This window comes from Hyaena hyaena, unplaced genomic scaffold, assembly GCF_003009895.1.
Source record: "Hyaena hyaena isolate Hyena2069 unplaced genomic scaffold, ASM300989v1 scaffold_21, whole genome shotgun sequence".
In the NCBI taxonomy this organism is placed as follows: domain Eukaryota; kingdom Metazoa; phylum Chordata; class Mammalia; order Carnivora; family Hyaenidae; genus Hyaena; species Hyaena hyaena.
In genome coordinates, this window is record NW_024080653.1 from 6,516,233 (window position 1) to 6,543,539 (window position 27,307).

The 27,307-nt window shown below is 50.1% G+C and overlaps 1 protein-coding gene across 8 annotated transcripts in view; it reads right to left on the minus strand.

Annotated features, from left to right (window-relative positions):
- The window catches only part of B3GNTL1 (UDP-GlcNAc:betaGal beta-1,3-N-acetylglucosaminyltransferase like 1), an 89,869-nt gene extending 78,357 nt beyond the window's left edge, over positions 1–11,512 (minus strand). For 6 of the 8 annotated variants that reach the window (XR_005527425.1, XR_005527424.1, XM_039226432.1 and 3 more), the window contains exons 1-3: positions 11,408–11,512; positions 9,731–9,847; positions 9,535–9,634 (exon numbers count right to left, since the gene is read on the minus strand). Coding sequence is in view for 6 of the 8 variants with exons in the window: in XM_039226432.1 (XP_039082363.1) it covers positions 9,535–9,634; positions 9,731–9,847; positions 11,408–11,446 (256 nt within the window). In the remaining 2 variants the exon portion in view is untranslated. Of the gene's footprint in view, positions 1–9,534; positions 9,635–9,730; positions 9,848–11,407 lie in introns of those variants that run through there. The other 2 variants (XM_039226437.1, XM_039226435.1) reach the window with 1 other exon arrangement.
- Between the last annotated feature and the right edge of the window lie 15,795 nt (positions 11,513–27,307).

Sequence of the window (27,307 nt, forward strand, 5' to 3'; positions counted from 1 at the left end):
ATGCTTTTAACTTATTTTATCAACTATGGAAGATACAAAACATCTTAATTAAAGAATATTTTAAAAGGATGTTCAAACTAGTTTCAAAATCCACAATTTGTTTACACATATTCAGATGCAAGTTGAAACAGATGTTCCACAGTAACTGATATTTTTAAAGTTTTCTATCTCAAACAAACTAAAGACAATGCGAGTAAGAAATAATGAGGCAAGAAAAAAAAAAACAGAACATCTTCTGGACACATGGGATCATGGGGAAGATCAGAACGGGGCAGCTACTGAGACTTCTCTAGCGCCTACGCCTTCTCAACAATGGGCACAGGCACCTGCTGTCTGTGAAGGAAACTGAGGCACAGAGAGGTGAAGGTGGGTGGCCTAACTGGCTGCCTCCTGCCCAGTTCTCTGCCCCAGAGGGCAGGGCCACCAAGAGGCAATGCCAAAGACTGGTCTTTCAATATGAATTTTATAAAAGAGCAGGAGAAAAAGCTTTCTTTTAAGTGACCAATTTTAATGACCATTTCTGGTTTTAAATTTTTTCTAAAATATGTTTACACTTGGGGCGCCTGGGTGGCTTAGTCGGTTAAACGTCCGACTTTCGCTTAGGTCATGATCTTGCTGTTTGTGGGTTCGAGCCCCACATCGGGCTCTGTGCTGACTGCCAGCTCAGAGCCTGGAGCCTGTTTCAGAGTCTGTCACTCCCTCTCTCTCTGACCCTCCCCTGCTCATGCTGTCTCTCTCTCTCTCCTAGAAATAAATAAAACATAAAAAATAAAAAATAAAAAATGTTTACACTTTCCTGCTCTCCTAAGTAGAGTATGGGATGCTGTTTGTGAGGGAGCTCCTTCTCCAACCCAGCAGTATATGCAGACATGCTGTTTGCAAGTCTTCCATAAAAAGTTTAAGGTGAAGCTAAAGGAAGCCCAATATATTACAATTAAAGCTAAGAATGTAAAGCTAATCATTCAGTATAAAAACAGAGGGTGAATGAAAAGCAACGATACTTTGACCCAGTGTTATAAATTTCAAACTCAAAACATAAAGAGAAAAATCTTAAAAACTTTCAGAAAAGATACCTTTAAAGAGTCAGACTGCCTTAAGATTTCTTATCAAAACCAGGTAACACCAGAAGATAATGAGGCAATCCTTCAAAATTCTAAGAGAAATTATTTTGTATGTAGAGTTCTATACCCAGCCAAATTGTCAACTGAGCCTAAGTATGAAATGAAGACATTTTCAGACATGTAAAAACTCTAAACATTTTAACATCTATACACCAGATTCAGAAAATTTACTGTAAGGAGTACTCTAGCAACACTAAATAACACATGTAAGACAAAAATTAAATAAAAGAAAAGAAAAAGAGAAGGAAGGAAACCAAACAATGGCATGTGTAGAAAGTGGAAGAGAACAATGCAGAATGTTTTTATGGGCTTCACAGACCCCAACACTTGGGAGCCCTCAGGGCCTGCCACGGAGTCGGCCGCAGAGGAGCCCAGTTCTGAGTCTGCGCCAGCACATGGTCTGCAGTTAATTATGGTCACTCACCTGTTATACTACAAGCGCTGTCTTTACAATGTTTAAGTTGATATAAGCATCAACTTATTTATTATTAAAGCATGTAAAATAAAACGTTATAGAACAGAATGTGAAGATTACACACCCTGACCACATGACTATATGATAATAAACAAAATCCCTGAGGGAGGAAAACAGGAAGTGTGGTGAGGAGTGCTTCAGCAGCTAAATATTTCCTCTTTCACGGTGAGCACTGACCCACACAGTGTGAGTCAAACAAATCAAGTAAGAACCAAAAAAACACTGCTTCCAGGGTGTGGAACTTCTGTGTTTCACTGTAGACCTTTCTGAATGCCTGAATTCCTTTTTGCCACATGCTAGTATTCCCAAAAATGTGTTATTCCTCAAAAAGCAGACATTTGTGAGAATGAATAAATGCTTTTTTTCTGTCATGTACATTCAGGCTGGAGGGCTCGTTCATACTGGAGGTTGAGACAAAGGCTGTTGCACTGTACACAATCACTGCGTGTGTGTACACAAATGCTCTGTCAGCAAGTCCAAGACCTTCTGCCCTTATCCCTAAGCCAGTCACCAAACAAGCACCAAAAAGCCACAGACCAATTTTCCATATGTCTACAGATGCAAAACTCCTATAGAAGTCTGAACAACTAAATTGTATAAAAACAGGATCATGTCACTGCTGGTTTGTTCTGTATTGTTCATTATAACGAGAAATACTAACATATTGTAATAAATATGTTAGGAGGAGAAAAAAGCAATCACCTTAACAGATACCTGAAAGACATTTAATAAAATTCTATTCTGATCCCTCATTTTCTGAAGGCTTATTAAGTTAGGAATCACAAGTTAACTTCAGAAAGGTATCTGTCAGAAAGCAACAGCAAATATGATACTTAACACTGAAACACTGGGAATATTCCCACTAAGTCAGGAACAATACAAGGGTTCAGTAAGGTGGCTGCACATCGTTCATCCTGACTTCTTATCCCAAGAGAAACATACGAACAGTAGAGTATAAGTTAGAAAAACGAAATGAAAGAATAATATTTATTCAAGATCAGAGCGCCTAAATGGAAAATCAGAGACATTGTGAGAAACTAAGCGCACCAACAAACTGGCCGGCTGCCCCACCACCCAATCCCAGCACTAGAAGTGCCTTAGAAACAAAAGGAAACTGTAAGGCTCCTCCACAGGCGACAGAAGGAGGCCGTCCCTGGCGTGGCAGGAAACACAAACACCAGTCCAGGGACTCGGGTGGGAAGACCTCCTGGGGCCTTGCCCCGGTGAAGCCCGCTGTGCGGTGAGCTGCCCCTCCCCCATCCCGGTGAAGCCAAAGAACAGCAGCTTCAGGACGCACCACCGGGTGAGGAGAGGCTGTTGCCACTAATGTACAAGAGCAGCCACCTCAGGCCTTCGCTGCCCTTCCCGCCATCCACTCTGCAAAGGGGAAGGAATGCAGGAACAAAGGGAGATGAGAAGAAGGGAGGGAGCAGGGAAAGAGACGGAGGAAGAGGGCGGGAGGAAGAGGGCGGGAGCCGCAGGGGATGGTTACCTGAGGGGCAAGCTCCCTGGGGGCGGGGGCAGCACACAAGGACTGTATCTTGAGATGAGAGTTCTCCATCACAGGGTCCAGCAGCCCCGCACAAGTGCCAGATGACCGCCGCTACAAGAAATGTAGTCTTTTGGGCAGAAGGGAAATGACAGCAAACGGGAATGTGGATCTAGACAAAGAAGTGAAGAGCAGTGGAAATAGTAACAATATGGGTGAACATGTGATTCTCTTTCTTATTACATATGTCTCTTAACAGTTAACACCAGCGTCCTGTGGGGTTTATGATACAGACAAAAGTAAAGTGTAGGGCAAAGGGAGCATAAAGAGCAGAGAGGAGAAATGTGTGAGTTCTGTTGTAAGGTCCTTATGTTACACTTGAAGCTGTAGACAGGCATTTGAAAAGCTGATCTTGGTAAACTGAAGATGTATACTATAACCCTAAATCAACCCCTAAAAGAGCAAAACTAAATTATAGCCACTAGGCCAATAGGAGATAAAACAGACCCAAGATTTTTGATTGGGGTCTGGCTCCTGGCATGAGGGCGTGCAGAGCCCCACGGATTACTTAAATAGAAGCTGGTGAACATCACGAAGAACCGAGCACCATTCACAATCTCTGGAAGTGAGAACTGAAGAAATACTTACTGAAGAAGATGACTAAGACTCGGTAAGAGGTACTTGAACTGAGACCTGCTCCACGTCTCCCTCCCTAAGGAGGAAACCTCACCCAGACAGACACCCAGGGCTCCCCTCCCCCTTGCTACCATACAGAAACCCTGGGGGCCACAGGACATCGCGCTCCCCAGGTCCTGTTGCTGAGGCTGGATCCCCAATGGTGTAGAGAGAAGTAGGGTTCCCTTCCCCCTCCCCAGCTCCAAAGCTGGGACAGGGGTAGTATCTAGGTTGTGGTATCACCAGGAATCCTGGGACCCCTGACGCCCTTGCCCTGGCTTGTGGGGAAGGGGCTCCTGTCCCCCCCGCCCCTGCTCCATTTGCCACATAGTGTGGGAAGCTGCGGTGAAAGGGACCTGGTAGAGGCTGTTGGGGTCAGGCTAACCTGGCTTTTCAGGGCAGTCATGGAGCAAGGCAGTGGGGTGACATAGTCAAAGCATTCAAAGAGAAAAGCTGTTAACCAAGAATCCTATTCCAGAAAAGCTATCTTTCAAAAATTAAGGAGAAATTAAGACACCTGCCTTACAAATAATACTAAAGGAAGTTCTTCAGGCTAAAAAGATTAACCCCAAGGGATTCCTGGGAGTACTTCATATCCATTAAAAAAAAAGCAAAAAGGTAATTGTTAATTATAAAAGACAATATAAATACATATTTTTCCTTTCCTCCTTTAACTGATTTAAAAAGCATGATATTTACATAATGTATATAACACAATATGTAAATAATGTATTGTGAGGCCTCTAACATATAGAAGTTCTTTATCTGGCAAAATCATCCTCCAAAAACGGACAAACTGAGATATTCCCAGATCTGACAAGCGCAGAGGGAGTTCTTCACTAGTGCTTCTGCCCCACAAGAAATGCTAACGGATAACCTTCTAGACGTCACAAAAGAGCACCAGACAGTAATCTGAAACCACACACAGGAGTGATAAACACTAATAAAGGTTACTACAAAGGTAAATATAAAAGCCAGTATTGCTCTATTTTTACTCTGAATGTTTTCTTATCTAAAAGTCAAACACATCAAGCAATGATTATAAATCTACATCAATGGGTGCATGGAATCGATGTAAACTGTGACAATAACATAAAGTAGTTACAGAACTGCATGGCACAGAGCTTTAAACACTACTGAAGCTTAAGCTGATGTTAATTCAAACTAGATTGCATAAATTTACTACATTAATTGTAATGTACACAGTAAGCACTAAGAAAATAACTTTCAAATACACAGAATGGGAAATGAGAAGGGAGTCAAAATGGCATGCTAGAAATAAACAATTAAGCACAAAAGAAAGCACTGACAGAGGAGTATGGAACAAAAAAGAAGTAAGATGCACATATAACAAAGAACAGAATGGTAATAGGCCTTCTTTTTTCACTATTTACTTTAAATATAAACAGATTAAATGCTCCACTTAAAAGACAAAGACTGGAAGAATGGATTTAAAAAGAACATAATCCATTTATTTATTTTTTAAAAACATTAATTTATTTTTGAATGTTATGTTTGTTTGTTTGTTGTTCGTGAGCCACGTGATCACGACCTGAACTAAAGTTGATCCATTTAAATGCTGTCTATAAGAGATTCACCTTAGATCTAAAGGCACAAAGGAGTTAAAAGCGAAAGGATAGAAAAATATATTCCATTCAGCTATAAGCCAAAAGAGTTTCTAGGGGTGGTTGCTTATACTGACACCAGGTCCTAAGTCAAAATGTTATTAGAAACAAAAGAACATTCTATATTGATAAAAGGGTCAATCAAGAAGACATAACAATTATAAAACTATACACACCTAACAAGAGAGCCCTAAAATAAGTGAAGCAAATACTGACAGAATAGCAGCAACAAACAGTTGAAGACTTCAACACCTCACTTTCAATAATGGATACAACATCTAGACACATGATCAGTAAATAACAGAAGACTTGAACAACATTATATCCCAAAACAACAGAATATCCTTAGACACATTCCTAGAATACTCTTAGATACTCGTAGAGATATATCCCCAGAGATATGTGGAAATGCAAACACAACATACCAAAACTTACGGGACTCAAGAAAAGCAGCGCTCAGAGAGAAATTTGCACCTATAGATACCTATGTAAAGGAGATCTCAAGTCACTAACCTAATTTTACATGTTAAGAAGCTAAGAAACTAACCATACACTAGCAGAGGAAGGAAATAATAAAGATCGGACCAGAAATAAATGAAATTGAAAGTAAAAAAAGAGAGTGAGAGAGAAAATCAGTGAAAACAAACATTGGCTCTTTGAAAAGATCAACAAAATTGGCAAACCTTTAGCTGGACCAATACAAGAATGCAAACTACTAAAATACAAAATGAAAGTGGGTACCTTACTACTGACTTAACAGAAATGTAAAAAGGGTCTAAGAGAATACCACAAACAGCTGTGTGCCAACCAACTAAACAACCTACAGGAAAGGGACAAATTTCTAAAAACACTCAAACTACCAAACCCAACACACGAAATCGAAAAATCTGAACAGACCTATAACAAATAAGTAGATTGCATCAGAAATCAAATTTCTTTTCCAACAAAGAAAAGCTCTGGACCAGATGGATTCAATGATGAATTCTACCAAACATTTAGAGAATAACATCAATCCTCCTCACACTCTTCCAAAAAATAGAAAAAGAGGAAACACTTATTTAACTCATTCTATGGGGTTAGCTCCACTCTGATACCATAGCCAAAGACATCACAGGAAAATAAAATCATACACCAACATCCCTTACAAATATATATGTAGGGGAGCCTGGGTGGCTTAGTCGGTTAAGCGTCCGACTTTCGCTTAGGTCATGATCTCGCAGTTCGTGTGTTCAAGCCCCGTGTCGGGCTCTGTGCTGACTGCCAGCTCAGAGCCTGGAGCCTATTTCAGAGTCTGTGTCTCCCTCTCTCTCTGACCCTCCCCTGCTCACGCTGTCTCTCTCTCTCTCCTAGAAATAAATAAAAATATTTTTAAAAAAAGAAAAAAATATATATATGTAGAAATCTCCACAATAGGTAAATCTATACACAAAAGGTAAATTAGTGTTGGTGCAGGGCTGGGGGGAGCAGGGTGTGGAGGATGATGACTGAAAGGCACCGGGTTCCTATGTCATCATCTCAAGTGATGACAATGTCCTAAAACTGCCCGTGGGGGTGGCTGCACAGATCTGTGAATATACTAGAAACTACCCTATACTAGAAACTATACTTTGATGGGTGAATTGTGTGGCATATGAATAAATTTGTTATAAAAATATTTGATTAACCCAAAAGAAGGCAGAAAAGGAGGAAAAGGAGGGGAAAAAAACAGAAGCAACTAATATAAAACTAATAGCAAGAAGATGGACTAAAAGCTAAGATATCAGGGGCGCCTTGGTGGCTTAGTCGGTTAAGCGTCCGACTTTCGCTTAGGTCATGATCTCACGGTTCGTGGGTTCAAGCCCCGCGTCGGGCTCTGTGCTGACTGCCAGCTCGGAGCCTGGAGCCTGTTTCGGTCTGTGACTCCCTCTCTCTCTGACCCTCCCCTGCTCACGCTGTCTCTCTCTCTCCTAGAAATAAATAAAAATATTAAAAAAAAAAAAAAAAAGCTAAGATATCATTAATCACATTAAATGTAACTAATCCAAACATCCCAGTTAAAAGGCGAAGATTGTCAGACTGGATTTGCTGTCTACAAGAATCTACAAGGAGGGGTACCGCTTAAAGGAGGTACCCTTCAAAAAACGGTTTAAAAACTTAAAAAGATGGAAAAGATATCCTGTATTAACACTAGTCAAAATAAAGCCAGAGCAGTTAAATTAATATCAATGAATGTAGATTTCAGAGCAAAGAATATTAACAAGATAGAGAGGGCTATTTCATAATCATGAAGGGTATATTCTTCATAACAACCCTAAATGTTAACAGAGTTTCAAAATATTGGAAGCCCACTGACAAAACTAGAGAGGAATAGACAAATGTACAGAGTTGGAGATTTCAGTGCCCCCTCTCAATAACAGACAGAACAAGCGGACCCCAAATCTGCAAGAACACAGTAGATTTAAACAAGACTGTCTTCAGTGTGACCTGATTCACATATATGGAGGACTCCATCCAATTGGCTACACAACCTTCTCACGTACACGTGGAACATTTGCCAAGATAGGCCACATCCTGGGCCATAAAATAAATCTTACTAAATTTAAAGGATTCAAGTCAAAGTGTGTTCTCATTAGAAATCAATAATAAAGGATATCTGGAAAATCCCTCAATTATTTGGAAACTAACATACTTCTAAATAAGCCATGAGTCAAATTAGTCAGAAGAAAATTAGAAGGTGTTTTAAAACTGAATGAAAATGAAAAGAACATATCAAAATTCTGCTAAAGCAATAGTAAGAGAAGAATTTCTATTACTAAATGCCTATATTAGAAAAGAAGAAAGGTCTCAAATCAGTGACCTCAGCTTCCACCTTAAGAATTAGAAAATGAACAAATTAAATCCAAAGTAAGCAGAAGAAAGAACATAATACAGATCAGAGTAGAAATAGAACAGACAAAACAGAGAAAAGAACTATATAGAAAATCTATGAAACCAAATGCCGGTTCTCTAAGATTAAAAAAAACATTAGACAAAAATTAGGGACGCCTGGGTGGCTTAGTCGGTTGAGTGTCCGACTTTCACTTAGGTCATGATCTCACAGTTCGTGGGTTCGAGCCCCGCGTCGGGCTCTGTGCTGACAGCTCAGAGCCTGGAGCCTGTTTCAGTCTGTGACTCCCTCTCTCTCTGACCCTCCCCTGCTCACGCTGTATCTCTCTCTCCTGGAAATAAATAAAACATTAAAAAAATTAAAAAAAAATAAATCTAATGTCACAAGAATTTTAAGAAGTAGAGGTGGCCAATAGTATGATCAATCACACTAGAAATAAAAACACCCAACAGTTTTTTGTTAGGCTAAATAAGTAAAGTATGCATGGTGGCCTCATACAAATCCTTACCGAAGAATAAGAGATTTAGGTGTACTGGTTTCTTAACAGTGATAAACTCTAGGGGTGCCTGGATGGCTCAGTCGGTCGAAAAACCAACTCCATTTCGGCTCAGGTCATGATCCTAGGGTGGTGAGATCGAGCCCTGTATCAGGCTCTGTGCTGAGCATGGAGCCTGCCTGGGATTCTCTCTTCTCTCTCTCTCTCTCTCTCTCTCTCTCTCTGCTTCTCCCCTGCTTGCAGCGCTCTCTCTCTGCCCCGCCCCTGTATGCACTCTTTTGCAAAAAAAAAAAAAGTGAAAAACTTCATTTTTTAGGATACTTCTCACCAGACTTTGAACACGAAACTATTATGAAAGTTCATAAAATGAAACTTTACTTAGTAGAGTGGAGTTAGGAGGCGGGCAGGGGGAGCTGTTGTGCCCAGCACTAGTGATCACAGAAGAGGTAAACCCAGCGACAGAAAGGTTTCCTGCTGCTCCAGCAACACTCCAGCCAATGAGAAGCCACTATACTCCTAGCAACCAGTTAAGTCCAATGGACTTTGTGTTTACAACAGTCCCGCCCAACCGCCTCCTCTATAAAAGCCTCCCCACCTTACTCTCCAGACTTGCCTACAGTTCTGGTGAGGCTTACCTGTCCCAAGTTGGGATTCTTTGCTATTCCCAAATAACCCCACCTTCACTGGTAAAATAGCTGGCAGTGTTATTTTTAAGGTTAACAGTGCTTAAGTACACAAATCATAAGAAACCATTCTTTACAGTTGGACAATAAACAGGGTCACTAACCTCCTCGGGGTGAAGGAGAATCATGCCCCCCAATGACCACGAAGATACCAGAATCTTCCAGCTTCACTTTCCATTTCTCAATGATAGTCATAGACTTGTCCTGAAAGCATAAGGACATTAGCAGTTCAGGAAACTTCTCTCAAAACAGATGTGACTCATGCTAGGGCTAAATCACCAACAGGAAGTTCATAAATACCTTACTAGCATCATTAAAAACCGAGAGCTCCATGGAGCCTTCAAAGTCCTGTTGCAAAACAGACTTCAAGCACTCGTCCAGCCACGGTTCAGCATTGTAGACCGGGAGGATAATAGACTGCAATTCAAAAGAAGTGGGTTAACAAATAGAAGTGTGAGAGGCCTAACAATGCAGTTTCCTCCATTCCAATTTACTTTCCTGTTTCCAGTGAGCATTAGCACAATGCTCATTTCCAAAGGACGAGGCCTGACATGCAGAATAACTGAGAATGAGGCTTCCAAAGAATGCGCCACCAAAACAGGAGGTGCCTGTTCCTTCTCTCTAAGCTCTAATGTTCCTTTGCTCCATAAGATTTACTATGTCTTAGATTTCCCTGACTTGCCTTCAGGATGCTTTTGAAAAGGAAACAAAAATATGAAAGCCATCAAAATTTTTCACAGTTCAATGGCAAATACATGTGTTTTCCAATCACTGAACAGAAACATCATTTCAGTTGAAACATGGATCTGTGTATCTTCTAATTCACTCATGAAAATATTCTACTGTTCCTTTTCTTGGTGGAATAAGCATTTTCCATGAACCATGGTAGAGAAATTCCAGCAAAGAAACTCATTTTAAGTCCTTGGACACATGCCTTAATGAAGTATGGGAGAGAGTACTGGGAAAATGGGGGTGAACTCCATCTACCTCGCTGTACTTAGTTTAGGACTAATTTGGTGCTGTCCTTCCCTCCTATAGCCCAAACAAAACAAAAATTTCTATGGTGTTTGGATTAAAGCCAGGGAAACCTGACTGCAACAAAACAACTGATTACAGGAATTGTCTTAATTTTGTACGTTACCACAGTAAGCAATATGAAATACCCAAAGACAGAAATTACAGTCTAACCTAACCCTTGAGTTTATACCCTAATGAGGAGTGGACAAATTCCTAAACAAGAAGACAGAACATTAGTCATCCAGGTGTGTGTGCCCAGTGCATATGCATACACATACACACACGCATGGGCACAAATACGCACAATTTTGAGTATTCAGTATCTACAGACAATATAGATAGGATTGTAAAAATACTAAATCTGAATACGGTTTTGAAAAGCTCATAGACTGAAAACATAATTCAGTCAAGTTCTTTACTCTGAGGATCTGATTCAACAGTGATAACCCTTCCTGAATTTGTTATTCAAAAGAGTGGTTACCTAGTTTACTCACTGATGTACTTTTTTTTTTTTTTTTTTTAAGCATTTATTATTTTGAGAGAGTGAGACCGAGCACGGCAGTGGCAGAGAGAGAGGGAGACAGTCTGAAACCGGCTCCAGGCTCCGAGCTGTCCGCGCAGAGCCCGACGCGGGGCTGGACTCACGAACCGGATCTGCCCTGAGCCCAAGGCGGAGGCTGAAGCAACGGGGCCACCCAGGCGCCCCTATATTTACTTTTAAAGGAAACATTATTCTTCAAAGGAAAAGAAAAAAGAACGAATATTTTTAATGTTCTCAAGATCTACGGTAGAAAACAACGCGGACTTCCGTGAAATTTCTGTAGGCACGCTTCTGCGGGAGGCAGACGCCCGCTCCCATCGGAAAGCTCCCCGGAAGTGAGGACCCTCCGTAGGGGGCGTGGGGGGGAGGGGAGGGGGCGGGAGGAGGGGGGAGGAGGCCCCCACCGCCCGGGCACCTACCACGCGGGGCGCCCCGGCGCGGCCCCCGGGGGCCTGCATGCTCGCGTGCTCCTCCGGCCGCCCCGCCCCTGGAGCCGGAGGCTCCGCCCACGTTGGCCTACGGCGCGTGCGCGGGCGGCAGGCTCCAAACGCGCTCCCCACCTCCCCCGGCCCGCGGCCTCCGGCTGGCGTGGAAATCCGGCGGTCTCGCAGGGAGTGGAGAGGAGCGGCCTAGAGAGGCTGGAAGCACGAGCGGGTGAGCAGCGCCCCCGCGCGCCCGGGGCGGGGAAGGGGGAGGGCCCGTGGGGAGGGGGGTGGCTGGGGGAAGGGCGGGGGCGGGGGCAGGGGGCGGGGCCTTGCGGAGGAGGGGGGCGGGGGGAAGGGCGGGGGCGGGGGGCCGGCCCGGTGGAAGAGGTGGGCCTGTGGCGAGGGGAGGGGGCGGGGCCGTGGGGAGGAGGGGGCTGGGGGTGGCACGGGCCGACCTGGGGAGGGGCAGAGATAGAGCCCCTGTGGAGCGGGGAGCTGGGGGCGGGCGGGGCCCAGGGCCGGGGGCAGGCCCGGGGTGCGCCCGTGGGGAGGGCAGGGGCCGGGAAGGGGCGAGGCCGGCCGGGCGGGGCGGTGCTCCGCGCGGGTCCGGGAGGCTGGGGCCTCGTCCTCTGGGGCTCGTGCGGCTTTCGTGTCCCCCGTGCCCCCTCCACCCTGTCCCTGGGCACCCAGCCCTGCTCCCTCACCTGCGGGAATTAACCAGCCATGAAGTCTTCGGTGAAAATAAAATGTTATCAACATACTTTGTAGAGAAGGTGGAGTTTGTGAGAAATCACGCTGTACCGCTGGTTACAACCTGAAACCCAAACCGGATGGCCTTTAACATCACCTTTTTTTTTTTCTTTTTTTTAAAGAAAGGAAGCAGGTGACGACAAGTCATCTGACCGACCGCCAGGAGAGGCCTGGAGGGAGACGAGGGGCGGGGAAGGGGAGTGGGGGCGGGGCCCTGGGGCACGCCGGCGTCCCCCCGCCTTCGAGCTCCCCGGCTGCCTGGGCCTCTGCCCTAGAGACCCTTCCCACGTGAGTCTCCCTGCAGCGCGTGCAGCAGAGCCCCCGACACCTTCACCCCGCCGCTCAGCCCTGAGTGGCGGTGTCCCTCCAGCGGTGTGACCCCTGGAAGCTTGCGCCCCTCCAGGCGGGCCAGGTCCGTGAGGACCCACTGAGTTCTGCCTGAAGCTAGTGGGCCAGCGCCGGCACTCACTCACATGAGGGTGATCATCCCCCACGCGGGTCCCAACCATGTAAATTTATGACCGAGTTTATAGCTATCAATGCCCCAAACTAAGATTAAATGCAGATCATTCCACAAACTAACAAGTAAAACAAAGCCAAAATTATTCTTTAGATTTTTGTTAAGCCTCACTTTAAATGTAGTTTTTCCTTAACCTGTATGAGTATTTGCAAAGCCTGTTGTATGGGTTGAAACTCTTAGGTAAAATGGGTAAAAATGCAACCTTTTTTACAGTGGCATATTAGGAATAGGGTTATTTTAAATAATTTGATAGAACGTCTCAGAGTAGTGGGGCACCTGGGTGGTTCAGTACGCTCAGTGTCTGACTCTTGGTCTCAGGATCTGAGTTCAAGTTCTGTGCTGGGCTCCAGCTGGATGTGAATCCTACTTAAAAAAAGGTCTCCTGGTCGCTCCCAGAATACCCTCAGGCTTCAGAGCCACAACCTGTCATAAGCAATGGGAAGAAGAATAGGGGTCCACACGCGTGTCCTGCGACTCCATCCACATGGCATCAGAACTGGGCTTGCTTGCCCTGTCTTGCTTCCTGCGTATCTCTTGCTGCCTGAAATTTACTTTTCACTGCCTTTCCCCTAATAAAAATTTAGTTACAATCTGCTTTTTGTAAACATTCAGAAACTTCAGAACTTTGCAAACTTCGGAAATGCAGGGTTGAGGCTGGGTGAGGAGGGCCTGAGATGAACCCTGTCATGGGTGGGAAGATTCTCAACAGAGAGCAGGCTCTGGGGACTGTCCACTCTCCACACCAGAGGGACAGAGGGAGGACTTGGGGTGGATTGAAAAGATGAACAAAGTCACAGGGCACCTGAGGGGAAGCATCCCAAGCTCCTACAGCTTCTGGCTCCCCAGCTGACATTTTTCTCTTATTAGTTGCTGTTTGTTCAGACGGATTGGTGGACATGGGTTGTATTCAGAAGACTTGGTGCCAATTTCCAGGGCCTTCAAATATAGAAACTGCCCAACAGCCTCTCAGGATACTGATGTATGGGACAAATAAGTGGCGAGGCCTGGGTGCTGGGCCCCAGACTCAGGAGTCTGCCTGCAGTGTGTCAGGGGAGGGTGAGTTCAAGCTGCAACAACAGTCATTCCATCCCCCACAGCCCTGGCAGGATGAACCCCAACACTCTCCAGCTGGACCTGCCAGAACTGTGGACCTGCTGGGAGGCCGGGACCCACCGGGCACTGGGGAAGGAGTCCGGCTGCCCCTGGTGGCCAGGGCCCCTAGATAGGAAACGTGTTCTCCAGGGAGCAGCCGGCTGCCTGAATGTGTGGCCTGCACTGTTAACGGTGTTTCAAGGCTGCTTGGGACTTGTGTTGGTTTAACAGCTCATCAAGGGGTTGCAGCCCATACTTTTTAAACAAAGTAACCTACTAAACCATGGCCTGGTGTGGATAGGATCATGTCAGTTCTGTTTTCAGCAGGCTGACTTCCTGGAGTTGAGACCTGTTGGGATTCTATTGCCTCAGCAAGGACTCTGGCTCATTTTATCACCCCCTCCATCTGGTTGGCCACTGGGTACAGGGTCAGGGTGCTCCAGACCCCATCGCTGTCCCCCAAAGCTACAAGCAGGGGCTGGCCAGTGGATGATGTGAAATCTGGAACGGTACCCTGTGTGTGTGTAGGAATCTTCCCTTCTCCCCCAGCGGCTCTCAGCTCTCCCTTGGGGCGCTGCTCCCCCCCCACCCCAATTCAGCCATGCTCTCTGGGAGTGACCCCACCCTTACTGGGTAAGGGGGTGAAGGATCAGAGTGTACAAGGAGGATGAGGGGTAGAACTGGGCTGGACTCTGTTCTACAGATATGAAAATCATATCACCTGAAGGAGTTGTACAGCCCTATATGGTCCCACAGGGAAAATCAAGACCCCGCTCAGCACCTTACCCATAGAGCACACAATGCATATTTCCTGAGGAATAACTAATGGATTGAAGCCATTGTTGTACCAATCTGCATTGTTCTGAAATGGACCATGTTATCAGGAAGTCTGGAAAGAGAGGGAGAATCCTATTAACTAAACATTTTCTTTTTTTTTTTTTAATGTTTTATTTCTAGGAGGGAGAGAGAGAGAGAGAGAGCGTGAGCAGGGGAGGGTCAGAGAGAGAGGGAATCACAGACTCCGAAACAGGCTCCAGGCTCTGAGCTGGCAGTCAGCACAGAGCCCGACGCGGGGCTTGAACCCACGAACCGCGAGATCATGACCTAAGCGAAAGTCGGACGCTCAACCGACTAAGCCACCCAGGCGCCCCTTAACTAAACATTTTCTAATGCTAAGCAGTTTACAAATATTATCTCGTGAAGGCCTAGCGTACATGATTGACCTGAACTCGGAGTCTGGGCTCATTCACTGGACTGGCCGCAGGAAGCAATGAGGTTCCCATTAGAGGTTGCGTTCAGTTAACAGCTGAGCACACATCTGGAGTAGATTTGATGCAAGCATTTGAGTATCACATGGAGTGTTTGTCTTGGCTTGGGTGCCCATCCCCTTAGCCCAGGCTGAGTTGGGGACTTTGCAGTGAAGACTTTTGTTCTCCCAGGAGGCTGGGGCAGGAGAGTGGGGCAGGGAAGGAGAGGGAGCCAGGACCAGTGTGCTCTGTTGATGGGGTCCCCATTATGGGCAGCTGGAACTGGGACCCTGAACCTTCCCAGACCTCTGGAGAATTATTCACTGGAGCTCAAAGGAGAGAAGCCTCACCCTTGGTCCTGTCATCTGGGGTCACCCTTTGGGGCATTCACTCCCCTGCACTTGTGAGTGGTAATGCAGGATCCCACAGGTGTCCCCTGGGGGACAGCCAGGTGAGGCCTGCCCAGAACTGCGTGCAGTGGGCCTGGCTGCAGGCAGAGTTAGGGCCGGAGCAGAAGGGCTGATCAGGAGGCAGAGGAGGCTGACGCGAGACTGGAGCGGCGGCAGGAACCCTAAAACAGGGCCTCCGTCAGCGAGCACCTGTGGATGGTTCTGGAGTGATTTCAGCCATCTGCTCTCCAAGTTCTGTAACTCCCAGGTGGGGGGCAGGTGCGTGTGGGAGGTGTGTGCGCGGCACGGGTGTTAGTGCTTGAGCACCCTGAGACCAAGACTCAGGCAGCGTCCAGCAGAAGGCCAGTTACACATCCTCCTCCTCAGTTTTAATAGGAAAATGTCATTTGCATGAGAAAAGGCTTGGTTAAATTCATAGAACCTGGAGAGCGGGAAAGCCAGAGGCTTCAGGGTGACTTCAGCCCTTCGAGTGAGGCCTCACAAAAAGTGGCTAATGTCACTGACAAAGCTGGGGGGCTCCGGGGGGCACTGGCCAGGTTGTGAGCCAGGAGCCTCCCTCAGCCTGCTGCAGCACCTGTCCCCAGCAGCTCATGTAGGGGAGGGCTGCAGGGGACCTGCCACCCATTGCATCCTTTGCAGCCTGAACAAAGCCCAGGGCGCTATTGCAATGTTCTTTTATCCACGGCCATCCTGTCTCATGTGAGAGGCCATATTCACACTGTGGCCAGGCATGTGGATGATGCCAGTGGTTTGAGGGCCACACTGTGACTGTTTCTGGGCTGGGCTGCTTCCTGGACCAGTGGCCCTGGGCCCTGGACACAGTCTCACCCCCTGTGCCTGTGTGAGCACCCATTTCTCATTGCCTTGTTCTAGTGCACTTGGTGGGAGGTACAGTCCAGGCTGTAGCCTTAGGCTCAGAGGACCCAACAGGGCCAATGCCTGCCCTGCACACCTGCCATGCCTCCTGAGTGTCCCACACCGGCATCCAGCCCCGGGAGTCTCCCAGGCCCGGCAGCTGCACACCCTCCCCCCGCACGCTGACCCACTGTCTGCAGATCATGCCACCTGCACAGGCTCCGCCTGCAGGCCTCCCGCCGGGCCCTGCCCTCACCCAGTCCTCCAACTCAGCCTGTGGCCTGTGGGCCGTGGGCACACCTTCCTCTGGGTCTTCTACTTCCTGCCCCGCCTCCACACGGCCCCTTCCCACCCTGACGCTAATTCCTACGTGTCCTTCAAAGCTGAGCGTGGCATCACCTCTCCGTGTCCTTCTCCAGCGCCCTGTGGCCCCTGAATAGATAGCACCATCTCGGCACTTCACAGAGCCCTCCTTTCATTTCTGGGGACTGTGGGCTCCTGATGAGGGGCATGTCTCTGGCTTCAAATCCACAGTGTGTCCCGTGCCAGCAGCTGGCAGATGCTCTCAAATATTGAAGGACCAAATGTCCCATGACACCCATATGAATAAGGACTGGGCCTAGATTTAGAATCTCTTTTGCGTTTCATGGGTGAGAGTCTGTTCCATCACACAAAAAGTATTAAAAGATACTTTTCAAAAAAGTAAAATCATCAGTAAATGGCAAAACCAGTAAGATGTTGAGCCTGAGCAAACGGAAAATCTGAATATGGACACACGCAGATGCCATCAGGGAGTGAGTGCACTCACATCACACCGGTGAGCACCCACTGGGCATTGACCCCGTGTTTGGAATGATCTCTTCCACAGGGTGGAAATCATCTCTGTGGACAAGATTTCTCTGCATCATTCGTTTTTTTCTAGGCATAGGGAGTTGTTAAATCACTCTGTCAGAGACAGTGCAAGGTGCTGACCGCTGCGGGGCCAGGAAGCCCAGTACTGACCTGGCTTTCCACTGGAAAGGCACCCAGCAATCTGTTTGTCATTTTAATGCCATTTACACTTTTTCCTGGTAAAGGCTCCACACAGACACCTGCTGTGTCACTTGGTGGGACTGGAGCTTGCAGCAGAAGGAAAGGGGTGCACTGTCTCTTTTGCCCTTTGTCTCCTGGGGAGAGGTGTGCCTGGGCCCCGGGGGAAGCAGGGCACTGTGGGATTGGGTGTTTAGCAACGGGACCCTGGAATGGTCTCCCCTGAGGAGAATTTGGGGGAGGTGGGGAGGGAACCCCAGCCATCCCCAGCTCACATCCAGGCCTCCTGCTGCATAGCCCAGACATGCACGGTGGTGCTGCTCACACACAGGCCACCAGCACTCACAGGAAGGGGCCAGTGTCTAGCAGCCAAGTAATAAGTGGCCTGTATTGGAATTCCCTGATGGGGACAGCCATCACCTGGTCCCTAGTGCTGCCTCCCTGAGTCACGAGGTCTGAGACTGGATCTCAAAGCTTCCTTAGCTGGGTTTTGTCGGGGGATACTCCTAATGGATCTCTCGGGCTCATCCCCGCCCAGCCGGGCACGCCAAGAATGGAAATCCCAGCATGCTGGCTACCTGGGCTGCTACACGAGCAACCTTGGGGTGTGAGGGGATGTTGCCATCCAGGAGGGAGTGCTGGCTGGCTTGCAGCCTGCTGTAAAGAGAGGCCCTCTCCTGGTGAGGACCCCTGCCCACACAGCATCTCTTGGGCCTGGGAGAGGGGCTCAGGGACCCCATGCACACATGCTGACCCTCTGGTCACTGCTTTTGCTGTGAGGAATAAACCCTTTTACCTCCTCCCGGGGGCTCTGGGTCTTCTGTGAGCACGTAAGTATGTGGCAGGCCATTTCGGCAGCTCGAAGTGGAGGAAGACCTCCCACGCACATGCAGACCATGCTGCGTGGTCCTGCAGCGTCTGGTAGACACTGTCGGCACGGGGGCCTCGTCCTCACACCTGCTGGGCTGGGCTGCTTCGACAGCCTCCCCCGCTCCAGGCACCTGGCCTGGGGACCAGTCTAGCTTGAGGAGGCCTAAGCTGGAAAAGCAGCATGGAAAATCAACATCTAAAACCCCAGCACATGAAGATGTGTCCAAACACTGACACAGTTTTATTTTTTCACATTTCAGACCCCCAAGCTCATGGCCCGAGACCCCACTGCTCTGCCCCCAGCACTGTCTCTCCTCTAAGTGGCTGCCTCCGTGGGCACTCTTTTTGTCCACTGCCAACTCCCTGTGGCTGGCAGAGTCCAGTGACCACGTGAGCTGGCTGCTGATGCAGGGCCAGGATGGGGAGGCTGGGAAGTGAGGGCTGCGGCTGGCTCTCCAAGCCTGCAGGGTGGACAGTCACCGCTCCAGGGCGGGTTTTGGGTCCAGGCCGATCCAGCCCCTTAGCCCATGACCCATGGTCAGGTAGGAGAGTTCCCACTTGCAGCGAGGCTCACATGTGTCACCTATGCATCGACCTAGGTCTAGTTAGGGACCTAATATCATCAAAATGACTCAATATTTTCAAAATGTCTTTTACCTCAGATTCACATGGTTTGTATAGAAATCACCAAAAGCAGGTCTATACTGTCTGAAATAGACTGCTGGTTTGGATTATCTGGTTATTTTGATGAATGTGGACAGTAAAGCTCAGGCTCTCTCAGAATTACATTGTCCAGTTTGGTGGCCCATGGGAGGGGCTGTGCCCCGGAACCCTCACCCTACCCTGCCCGCAACTGGCCTCTCACATGTTTGCGGAGGGTTGCCGAACATTTTGGACATCAGGTAATTTCACAAAGTATATGGACTCTGGCTTCTCTTAGAACTGGACCACATGGTAACCCTGAGCTCATGCCGTCCCCCCCTGGGGACCTCGCTGGGGGCTGAGGGAGGGATGTTCTCTCCTGCCCAGGCCTCACTGTTCCCTGGGCAAACAAATGCAGTAATAGAGAAGCTGCACTTTGCCTTTTGCTCCTCAGAGGGTCCCCGGGAGCTGTGGCCTCACGTAGCCACCATCACCATCGCCCATGCCGAGCTCTGGCTCACACTTCCTGGGCAGAGCTCCTCAGCCAGCTCTGTAAGAGAGCTTGGCTGCACTTATGCGCATATTTTAAAGTTTTAGCGTTCTATTAAAATAGAGCTTTAAGCAAATAGGGACAAGTTTAATTTTTTTAAGAAAACACTGAAATACAAGAGTCTTTTAGAATATGTTTTCTGAAAACAAGCCTGGCATTTCTCCGTGGCTCATCATGCCTGCTGCGTGGCTGCTGTGCTTTGTGAACTGATGATACTGAAGAATAAGAAATGATAACCAGCAACCTCGTATCCCCAGCTGTGGGAGGAACACTGGCTCCGGTGGCTCATCTCAGTTTGAAGATGCGTGTTAGCCATTCTACACGTCTGCTCCGTGCCCACCAGAGCCGATGGGCTGGGAATGTGTAAATCTTGGTCTATTAAATGAAATTAGAGGCACTGATGATGTGCAGAGCCCCCACTGCAGGAGCTGTGCAGGCCCGAATCCAGGGCCGCGAATAGGTGAAGAGCTCGCCCATGCAGCCTCACTCTTGGCTCACAGGCCCTGTGTCTCTGGAGCTGAGGGAAGTGCTGGTGGCCTCTGGCCCTGGCTGGTGCCTTCCGGGCCCTCCCTTGTACCCGCTCCCTGGAATGGCCTGGGGGGGGACTAGCCTCAGAGAGACATTCCCTGACCTCAGGGCACCAGCACAGTGGCCACAGGGCAGCAGCCTCTACAGCCAGGTCCAGCCTCACACAGAGAGCCAGGCGATGCCAAGAGGCACCGTGGTGAGGGGCTCCGGGTCAGCCCTAAGCCCCAACCTGCTCATTACAGCCTCCCTTCACCTTCGTGTCCTTGCCTCCAAAATGGAAATAATAATGTCTGCAACCCATGTGGGTTTGGGGCTGGGAGATCATAGGGGAGCAGAGGAAAACTGCCAGGCTGTAGCTCAGCTCTGCGGACTCCCTGTGAGGCCCTGTGGTAGCCATTAGGGAGGAAGGGCAGCTGGATGGAACAGCTTTAGTGTCTGGGACACTCAAGGTGACATTCTCACGCAGGGCCAAAGCTGGTGGTCACATTTGGTGTTGACATTACTCTGTGGCTTTGCCCATATATGAATTTGGAAATCCAGGACTCCTGGCTGAACTGGTTTGAACTGGCTTAAAAATACAGTATCAGCTGGTCACTGGTGCCCACAGCCTCACCGATGTTGTCAGGGAACAGAGCCCCGTGTCTGCTGGTGCCAGCCCCTGTGGGCAGAGGAGGGCTCCAGTCTGCCCTGGAGGGCTGACAGTGGTTGGGGGTGGTAGAGCTTCCTGCCAGCATGGCTGCCCAAGGGCAGTGGCCTCCCTCCTCCAGCTTCAGTGGAAACTACCTTAACCCGTTCATTGTGGTGCACCCAGTGTCCCGGCTTTAGCCCTGACAGTCTTGAGTCCTGAAAGCCCCTCTGTCTTGGAAAACTGGGATAGTTGGTCACTGAGCCCCAGCAAGAACTGGTGGTCAGGGCTTAGGGGGACGTGGAACTTGGTGATGTTCCCAGAGGGAGCAAGGAAACCCCTCAGAGAGGGAGGGTGCCAGGTAGACAGGATTATGCCTGCACAGGCCCCTGGCAGGAAGGGGTGAGGATGCTCTGACACCCCAGGGTGTGGAGGGCCTGGCCTCTTGTGCTCAGCTCACCTGGGACCTTCTTGGCTCCAGCAGCCTCAGGCGACCGTGGGCAGTCACCACCTGACTGCAGCTGACATCACCTCCACAGGACCGGCCTGCCTGGCTGCACCCCGAACTGTAGAGGCCTTGCTTTACCAAGCACACCGTCAGGGACAGATGTGATCCTCACGTCTGAGGGACTACAGTCTCCGCAATCCCCCCGCCCCTCCCCCCTGAAATGCTCCTTCCTGTGGTTGGGAGATTTCCTCCTCTGTTATCTATAAATCTATCACGAGATGTGTTCTTTCGTAATAAGAACGTCAGCAGTAGAGCTGGTGGGGGTTACTTGGTCTCAGCCCTGAGTGTCACTCTGTTGCCCTTCTACTGCCTGAGAGCCTGATACGCTCTGGGTGTCTAGGTCAGGGGGCCCCTGGAGCTGTGGCTGAAATCGGCTTCCCCAGGGAGTGGCTCCTGAAGCCTAACTGTGGGGGGAGGTGGTGGTGCGGGCCGACAAGAAGGGGTGACATCGAGCTCTGGCGTGGTCACCTGCTGCCCCTCACCGTATTATGTGCTGGAGAAATGTTACAAAAAGTGGTGGAATGCCACATCCACTGGGATGGGGTTGCGGGCGTCTGATACTCCTGACACAGGACCCTCTCGGACCTTCCCCCTCTGCCAGGGTGGCTGTTTTCACCCGGTGGACATTGCAAGCCTCACTGACAGCACCGTGGCTCCTGGCCCCCTCACCACGTGCTGACCAGGTCTGACCCCTACCTGGCCCCTTTGTTCTGCCCTGCGGGTATTTGTTACACCATCCAAACCTCTTCTCAGTGAAACAGGCACAGGGGAAGGCCTCAAGCCAGCTACGAGCATAACTTTGGTCCTTTTGGGAATGGGTGGGGTTAGGTTAGGCCATCTCAGCTCAGATTTAAAATTACAAGAAACAGACCCAAGACCTAGGAGTGTGGGCGAGGCAGACAGTGACCTGTGGCCTCCCCAGGGCCATCTGGGGGACAGTTATTTCTGCTCTTTGAGGTTTTGTACTTCCTGCTTGGACATTTTTGGAAGCACAGGAAACACATGGGGTTTAACTAAAGAAAGGAAAGTGCCTCCAAACCTTCTCCTTCCATGGGGAGTGTGCCCGAGGGGACCAGCTTTTCCGCATGGGCAGTGGAGAGCAGGGGCCATCATCCTTAGCTCCAGGACATGGGCTAGGGCACTGGGCATGTTCCATGTGGTGGAGCTGGGAACCAGTGTGTGAGCAGGGCCCGCCCACCACACTGTCTGCCAGCAGTTTGGTGGCAACAGGCCCTTGCAGTGGGAGCTGGTGATGGGGTCCTGCCTGGGCTCCCCTGAGAACCACAGAAGACCCTTCCTTGGAAGGTGCTGGAAACAGCATGTGGTGGCTATGCTGCCTTTCCCTCCTGAAAAGCTGGTGTGAGTGCCGGCTTGCGCCCTGGGGCACTGTCCGTGAACTGGGGCCCAGACAAAGTCCTGTCCCTCTCCCTTCCAGCCCTGGCTTGCTGGTGCACCAGTCAGCACAGCGGCTTCTCCCCTCTTGTCTGAGTCGGGGAAGGAGATGGCCAAGGCTGGAGGTGGCCTTCAAGTTGGGCTGCAAGGTGCATTCATACTCCTAGGAGACTGTGCAGCACATGGGGCTGGGTGATGTGCGGGCCATGGCCCCACTCTGGCTGTGAGGAGTAGGCACCCAATGGCCACAGGCACGCTGTGCAGCGTGCCCTCCTCCTAGTCACCCAGGGGGCCTTCCCCGTAGCCGTCTGCTGGGATTCAAAGTCCTGTTGAATGCCTACTATGTGTAGATGTTGTGGCAGGTTTTGGAGGCCCACAGCTGAGAAAGACACATCTGACTCCCGGAGCGGCAGCCTAAAAGGGCAGGCGCCTCCCTCCCCAGACCCCTGAGGACCGCAGCTTGGCCTTCCTCACGGGGCAGGTGGGGCCGAGACGGGATCTTTGCAGGGAAGAGGTGGTGGGGGCTGGGGAGGGCCCAGTGGGTCCTGCGCCCCAAGGGCCCTCTCACGTCCGTGTCCGCACCCTGCCTGTGGCTGCAGGGCTCTGGGGGCCCGGAGACCCCAGAGAGGGTCAGGAAGGGCTGTGGGTGGGCAGGCTGGGCAGCTGCCAGGACAGGAGACTGAATATTCAGAGCTGGTCACCCAGGGAGATGGCAACCGCGCCGCCCGCCCTCAGCTGGGCTTGAAAGAAGTGAGAACAGACGGAATTCAGAGATGCCCACAAAAGGGCTTCCTGTCGACACCAACAGACTTCAACTCCTTTCTCCTCCGCACCCCCACCATCCCACACTGGCGCCACGGCCCTGCTGCAGCCCCCAGGGTGACAACCAGGACGCGAAAAGAAAGTTGCCCCACTGGCCCCCACCCCTATGATTTATTTTTTTTTAAAAACTGGGTTTGAAATCCAGATCCTGCCTCACAGGCAGCAGTGCCAGCCTGGAGGGCCCTGCGAGCTCCCTGCTGCAGGTGCCGGGAGACAGTGTGGATGCCCCTCTTTAACACACTGAGTGCCACATGGAAGTACACACACACACACACACACACGTATACATGCGCGCACACACACACACCACTCACACAATCATCCACGCACACACATAAACACCTGCTCCTGTGCACACACGTGTGGATGCACACATGCGCACGTGTACCGGCAACACCAAGGGGAAAACGGGGAGACGTACGTGTCATTGAGGGACAGGGAAGGGTGAGGAGAAATTGCTCTTTTTCCTCAGTTCCTCTGGCACAGTAGACTTTTTTCCTAAAAAGTCTTTTACTGTCTTGGTTAAAGAATATGACTGACAACATTGTCATGGGCTCTCTAGGCTTTTCCATGTCACTTTCTCAATGACACAGAGCTGGCACACAGGTGGCTGCTCAGGGTCAAGGGCGTGGTGGAAGGCAACGCACCCACGGGCCCAAGCAGCAGGACTCAGTCTCCTTCCACCCTCTGGTAGAACAGCCGCTGCTGCTCGGGGCTGAAGGCTCAGGACTGGACAGTGGAGGGGACAGAGGGAGGAACCGTCACTGCTCCCGAGTCACGACAAAAATGGGACCCACGCCCACACTGCGGCTGTGCGTGCTCCCCCCGGGCCACCCACCCCTGTGGGGTCCATACTGTGACTTCATCGAGTCCATTTATAGGCGGGGAACAGGGAGATTGAAGCCAGGATGGTCTTCCTCAAATAACACACACAGAACGTACCGGAGGTTATGGCGGACGCTGCCTCCCTATCTGTCCCTGATGCTTCAGGCACTTTTGGATCTGCTAGATCAGAGGCCCAAGTGATAGAGCAGCTCAAACCGTGGCCTGGACCTGCCCCAGGGCCTTCTCAAAACAAGCAGCTTTTTAGCCCTTCAGTAAACTGGCTGGAGTAACACCCTTGGAGGAGGAATAAGTTGCCTCCAAAAGCCAGAGAGACAGGTATTTCCAGGTCAGTAGCTGTATTCTGGGTACCAGGGTTGTGTTAATTTGCTCAAGCAGTGAAAGTGCAGCCAGGGCAGCGGCTGCCACCACCTGGTTGGCCCTCTGTCACTCTCAGGGTCCACCTGCACAGGCCAAATGGGGGAACCTGCACCTTCCACGTCCTCGATGGGGCACTAATCTCGCAGCCCTTCCAGGAGTGTGGCGCTGCTCTGGGCTTACTCTTCTCCCACTAGAGGCGATTCCAGTGGCTCTACGTGGCCTTTCCTGCCCAAATAGGCCTCACTCCACAGGCCTGGGAACCAGCTTGGGGACTCAGCCAGCTGCTGGGTGTGTTGATTCTTCTTCTTCTTCTTTTTTTTTTTTTAAGTTATTTATTCATTTATTTTGAGAGAGACAGAGACAGTGCAAAGAAGGGCAGAGAGGGAGAATCCCGAGCAGACTCCGTGCTGCCAGCACGTAGCCTGATGTGGGGCTCAGACCCATGAGGCCGCAGTAATATGACCTGAGCCAAACTGAGAGTTGGACACTTAACCAACTGAGCCACCCAGGCACCCCGGGTGTGTTGATTCTAATCAAGCATTCTGGAACTGAGGACGTAAACACAGGGTGCATTTAGGGCCACACCAGACCCTCTGTGAGACAGACATGAGCTAAAACTCCCTGGACCACCTGGCCTCCATGTGCCTCTACTCTTGCTGGACCACTGTGACGGTTTGGGTCTCTTGGAGTCAGTGTCTGTTCAAAATCTGTAACCGGTAGTCCCCAAAAGCTCTGAGTATTCCCTTTCCCCCAGTGCACAGTTATTTGGATGAAAGGCCACAGATGGCTTTGAGGAAGATGGGGAGAAAGATTACCGGTTCGGTGGTGGGTGTACTAGGCCCTTCCTTGAGGGGACCCTGTCTCTCCCATTTCAAGGGTTCTGTGTCTATAAATGGCTCAGATTTGGGAATTGATGGAGGGGCCAGGACTCTGTTTTTTATGATTAAGGACAGACTTTACCTCATTTGACCTAGAACTTCTCTGCTTAAGTAGATCAAGTGAGAATTCGTGGGCTTCCTATATGTTTCACATCTAGCAATGTCATGATCAACCAGCCAACACCACAGGTCTCTGCGAGTCACTATTGTGACTGCTGCTTCCATTCTGCTGTCCACCCAGGGGACCACACCCACCTTGCCTTTGGCAGGTAAGTGCCCCACTTGGCCCCTGCCACCCCAGGATCCAAGTACTCTATCATATTCAGGTTACTTGAGCTGGTGTGGTTGCCTCTGGAGGCTCTGGCCTGCATGGGGGGACCGTGGAATTCTTCAGGAATGCTAGGGTTGCCTCACACATTTACTCTTCACAGACTTGGTGGAAGTTGCATCTTTTGGACACTCTCCATGTAGATGAACTGGTCTTAAATGACTGAGTCACTCCAACATCCCTAACCTCTTGGGTCCCTTTCTCTACGTTGGACCAGGGCAGCTCAGGCATTTCTAACCCACTCACTGTGGCCATTTGGTCCACGTTTCAGCCACCCAGGCTGTCATTGCCATCCCTAACCCCAAGCTGCAGTGTTAACACAGAGCCTCTGCTTGGTGGGCCCATGTCAACTGCTTTGAATTTGGCCTAATCCAACGTTGTCTTCCTTCCACTCCATCCATTCACACACTTTCTGTGTATAGATTAGAAAACTCAGGTAGTTCTTTTGGAATGCAGCCCACTTCCTCATGGGGCACATGCTGAACCCCATCTTCAGGGCCTGCTGAGACCTTGGTCACAGGTCTAGTTGCACGGGGGTGGTGGCACGGTCCTGAACATTGTCTTGCAGGGCAGCTGCCTTGGAGGGGCCATATGGTCCTTATGGTCCGCAGGCAATACAGGGACCGGGGTGTTCTGTGGGGTGCAACCCTAACCCTACCTATAACCCTAACCTTAACTGTGTGTGAGGGGCATAGGACTCTTCCCAACCCACCGCCTCATTTCTTGGGGCAAACTCATCACCCTGGCCATGCTCCCAGAGCCCGTGTGGTAGAGGTTCTTGAAGAAGTGCTTCCTAGCTTATGTAAGGGGTGCACAAATCAGACTAGAAGAATGAGTCTGTAATGAAACCAAGTCACCATCTGGTTGACCTTGCCTATGGCATTTGGTGACTTTAGGTGCAAATGTCTGGAAGCCACATCCATGATCTGGCCCTCCCCCACATTCAGCTTGCACGGTCCAGCGCATGACCCTCCCCCAACCCCTGCCTGACTCCTCTTACCACTGTCTTTAAGGTTTGCCCAAGTACATGTGATCACATCCCTGGACCCTCCCCGTGCTGCCAGGACTCCTACTCCAAGCCATCCCACATGGGGCTCTGGGTGCCCTTCCCTGCCCAGCCTGAATCTCGGACCCAAGGAGGGTGAGGCCCACTTGGATTCCCTGCCGCCATGTCCGGACAGACTGCAGACTCAGCGAGCTGGCCACCACCTGTCCTCCAAGGCTGGCTTTGCCTGTTTCTCCTGGCTCTGGGCGGGTCTGTCCATTTAAGTGAGACCCTTACTGCAAAGGGATGAAGACCCACGCTCAGCCCCTCCTTCAGGCGGCAGCCCACCGTGGCCTCTCTCCAGAGCTGGGGCAGGTGGGATGGAGGCCCCATCGGACAAGCCCCTAATGAGGGTGTTCTGCAGCAGTGCCTGCCTGCTCACCTGGGCTGGGTCACTGCAGCGGCTCAGAGCTGACCCAGAGAGGGCCTATCCCCAGGCCTTCCAGCTGGGGTCGTGGAGGGCAAACCTCATCCAGCTGGGCAGTCCCCGAGCAGTGCCTCCACCGTGGCCAGTCCACTGCACCCCCCACCTCCATCCCTGGTGTGTGCAGCTTCCTCTGGGACTGAGGCATTGCCCCACACCTGTGGGGCCTGAGGGGG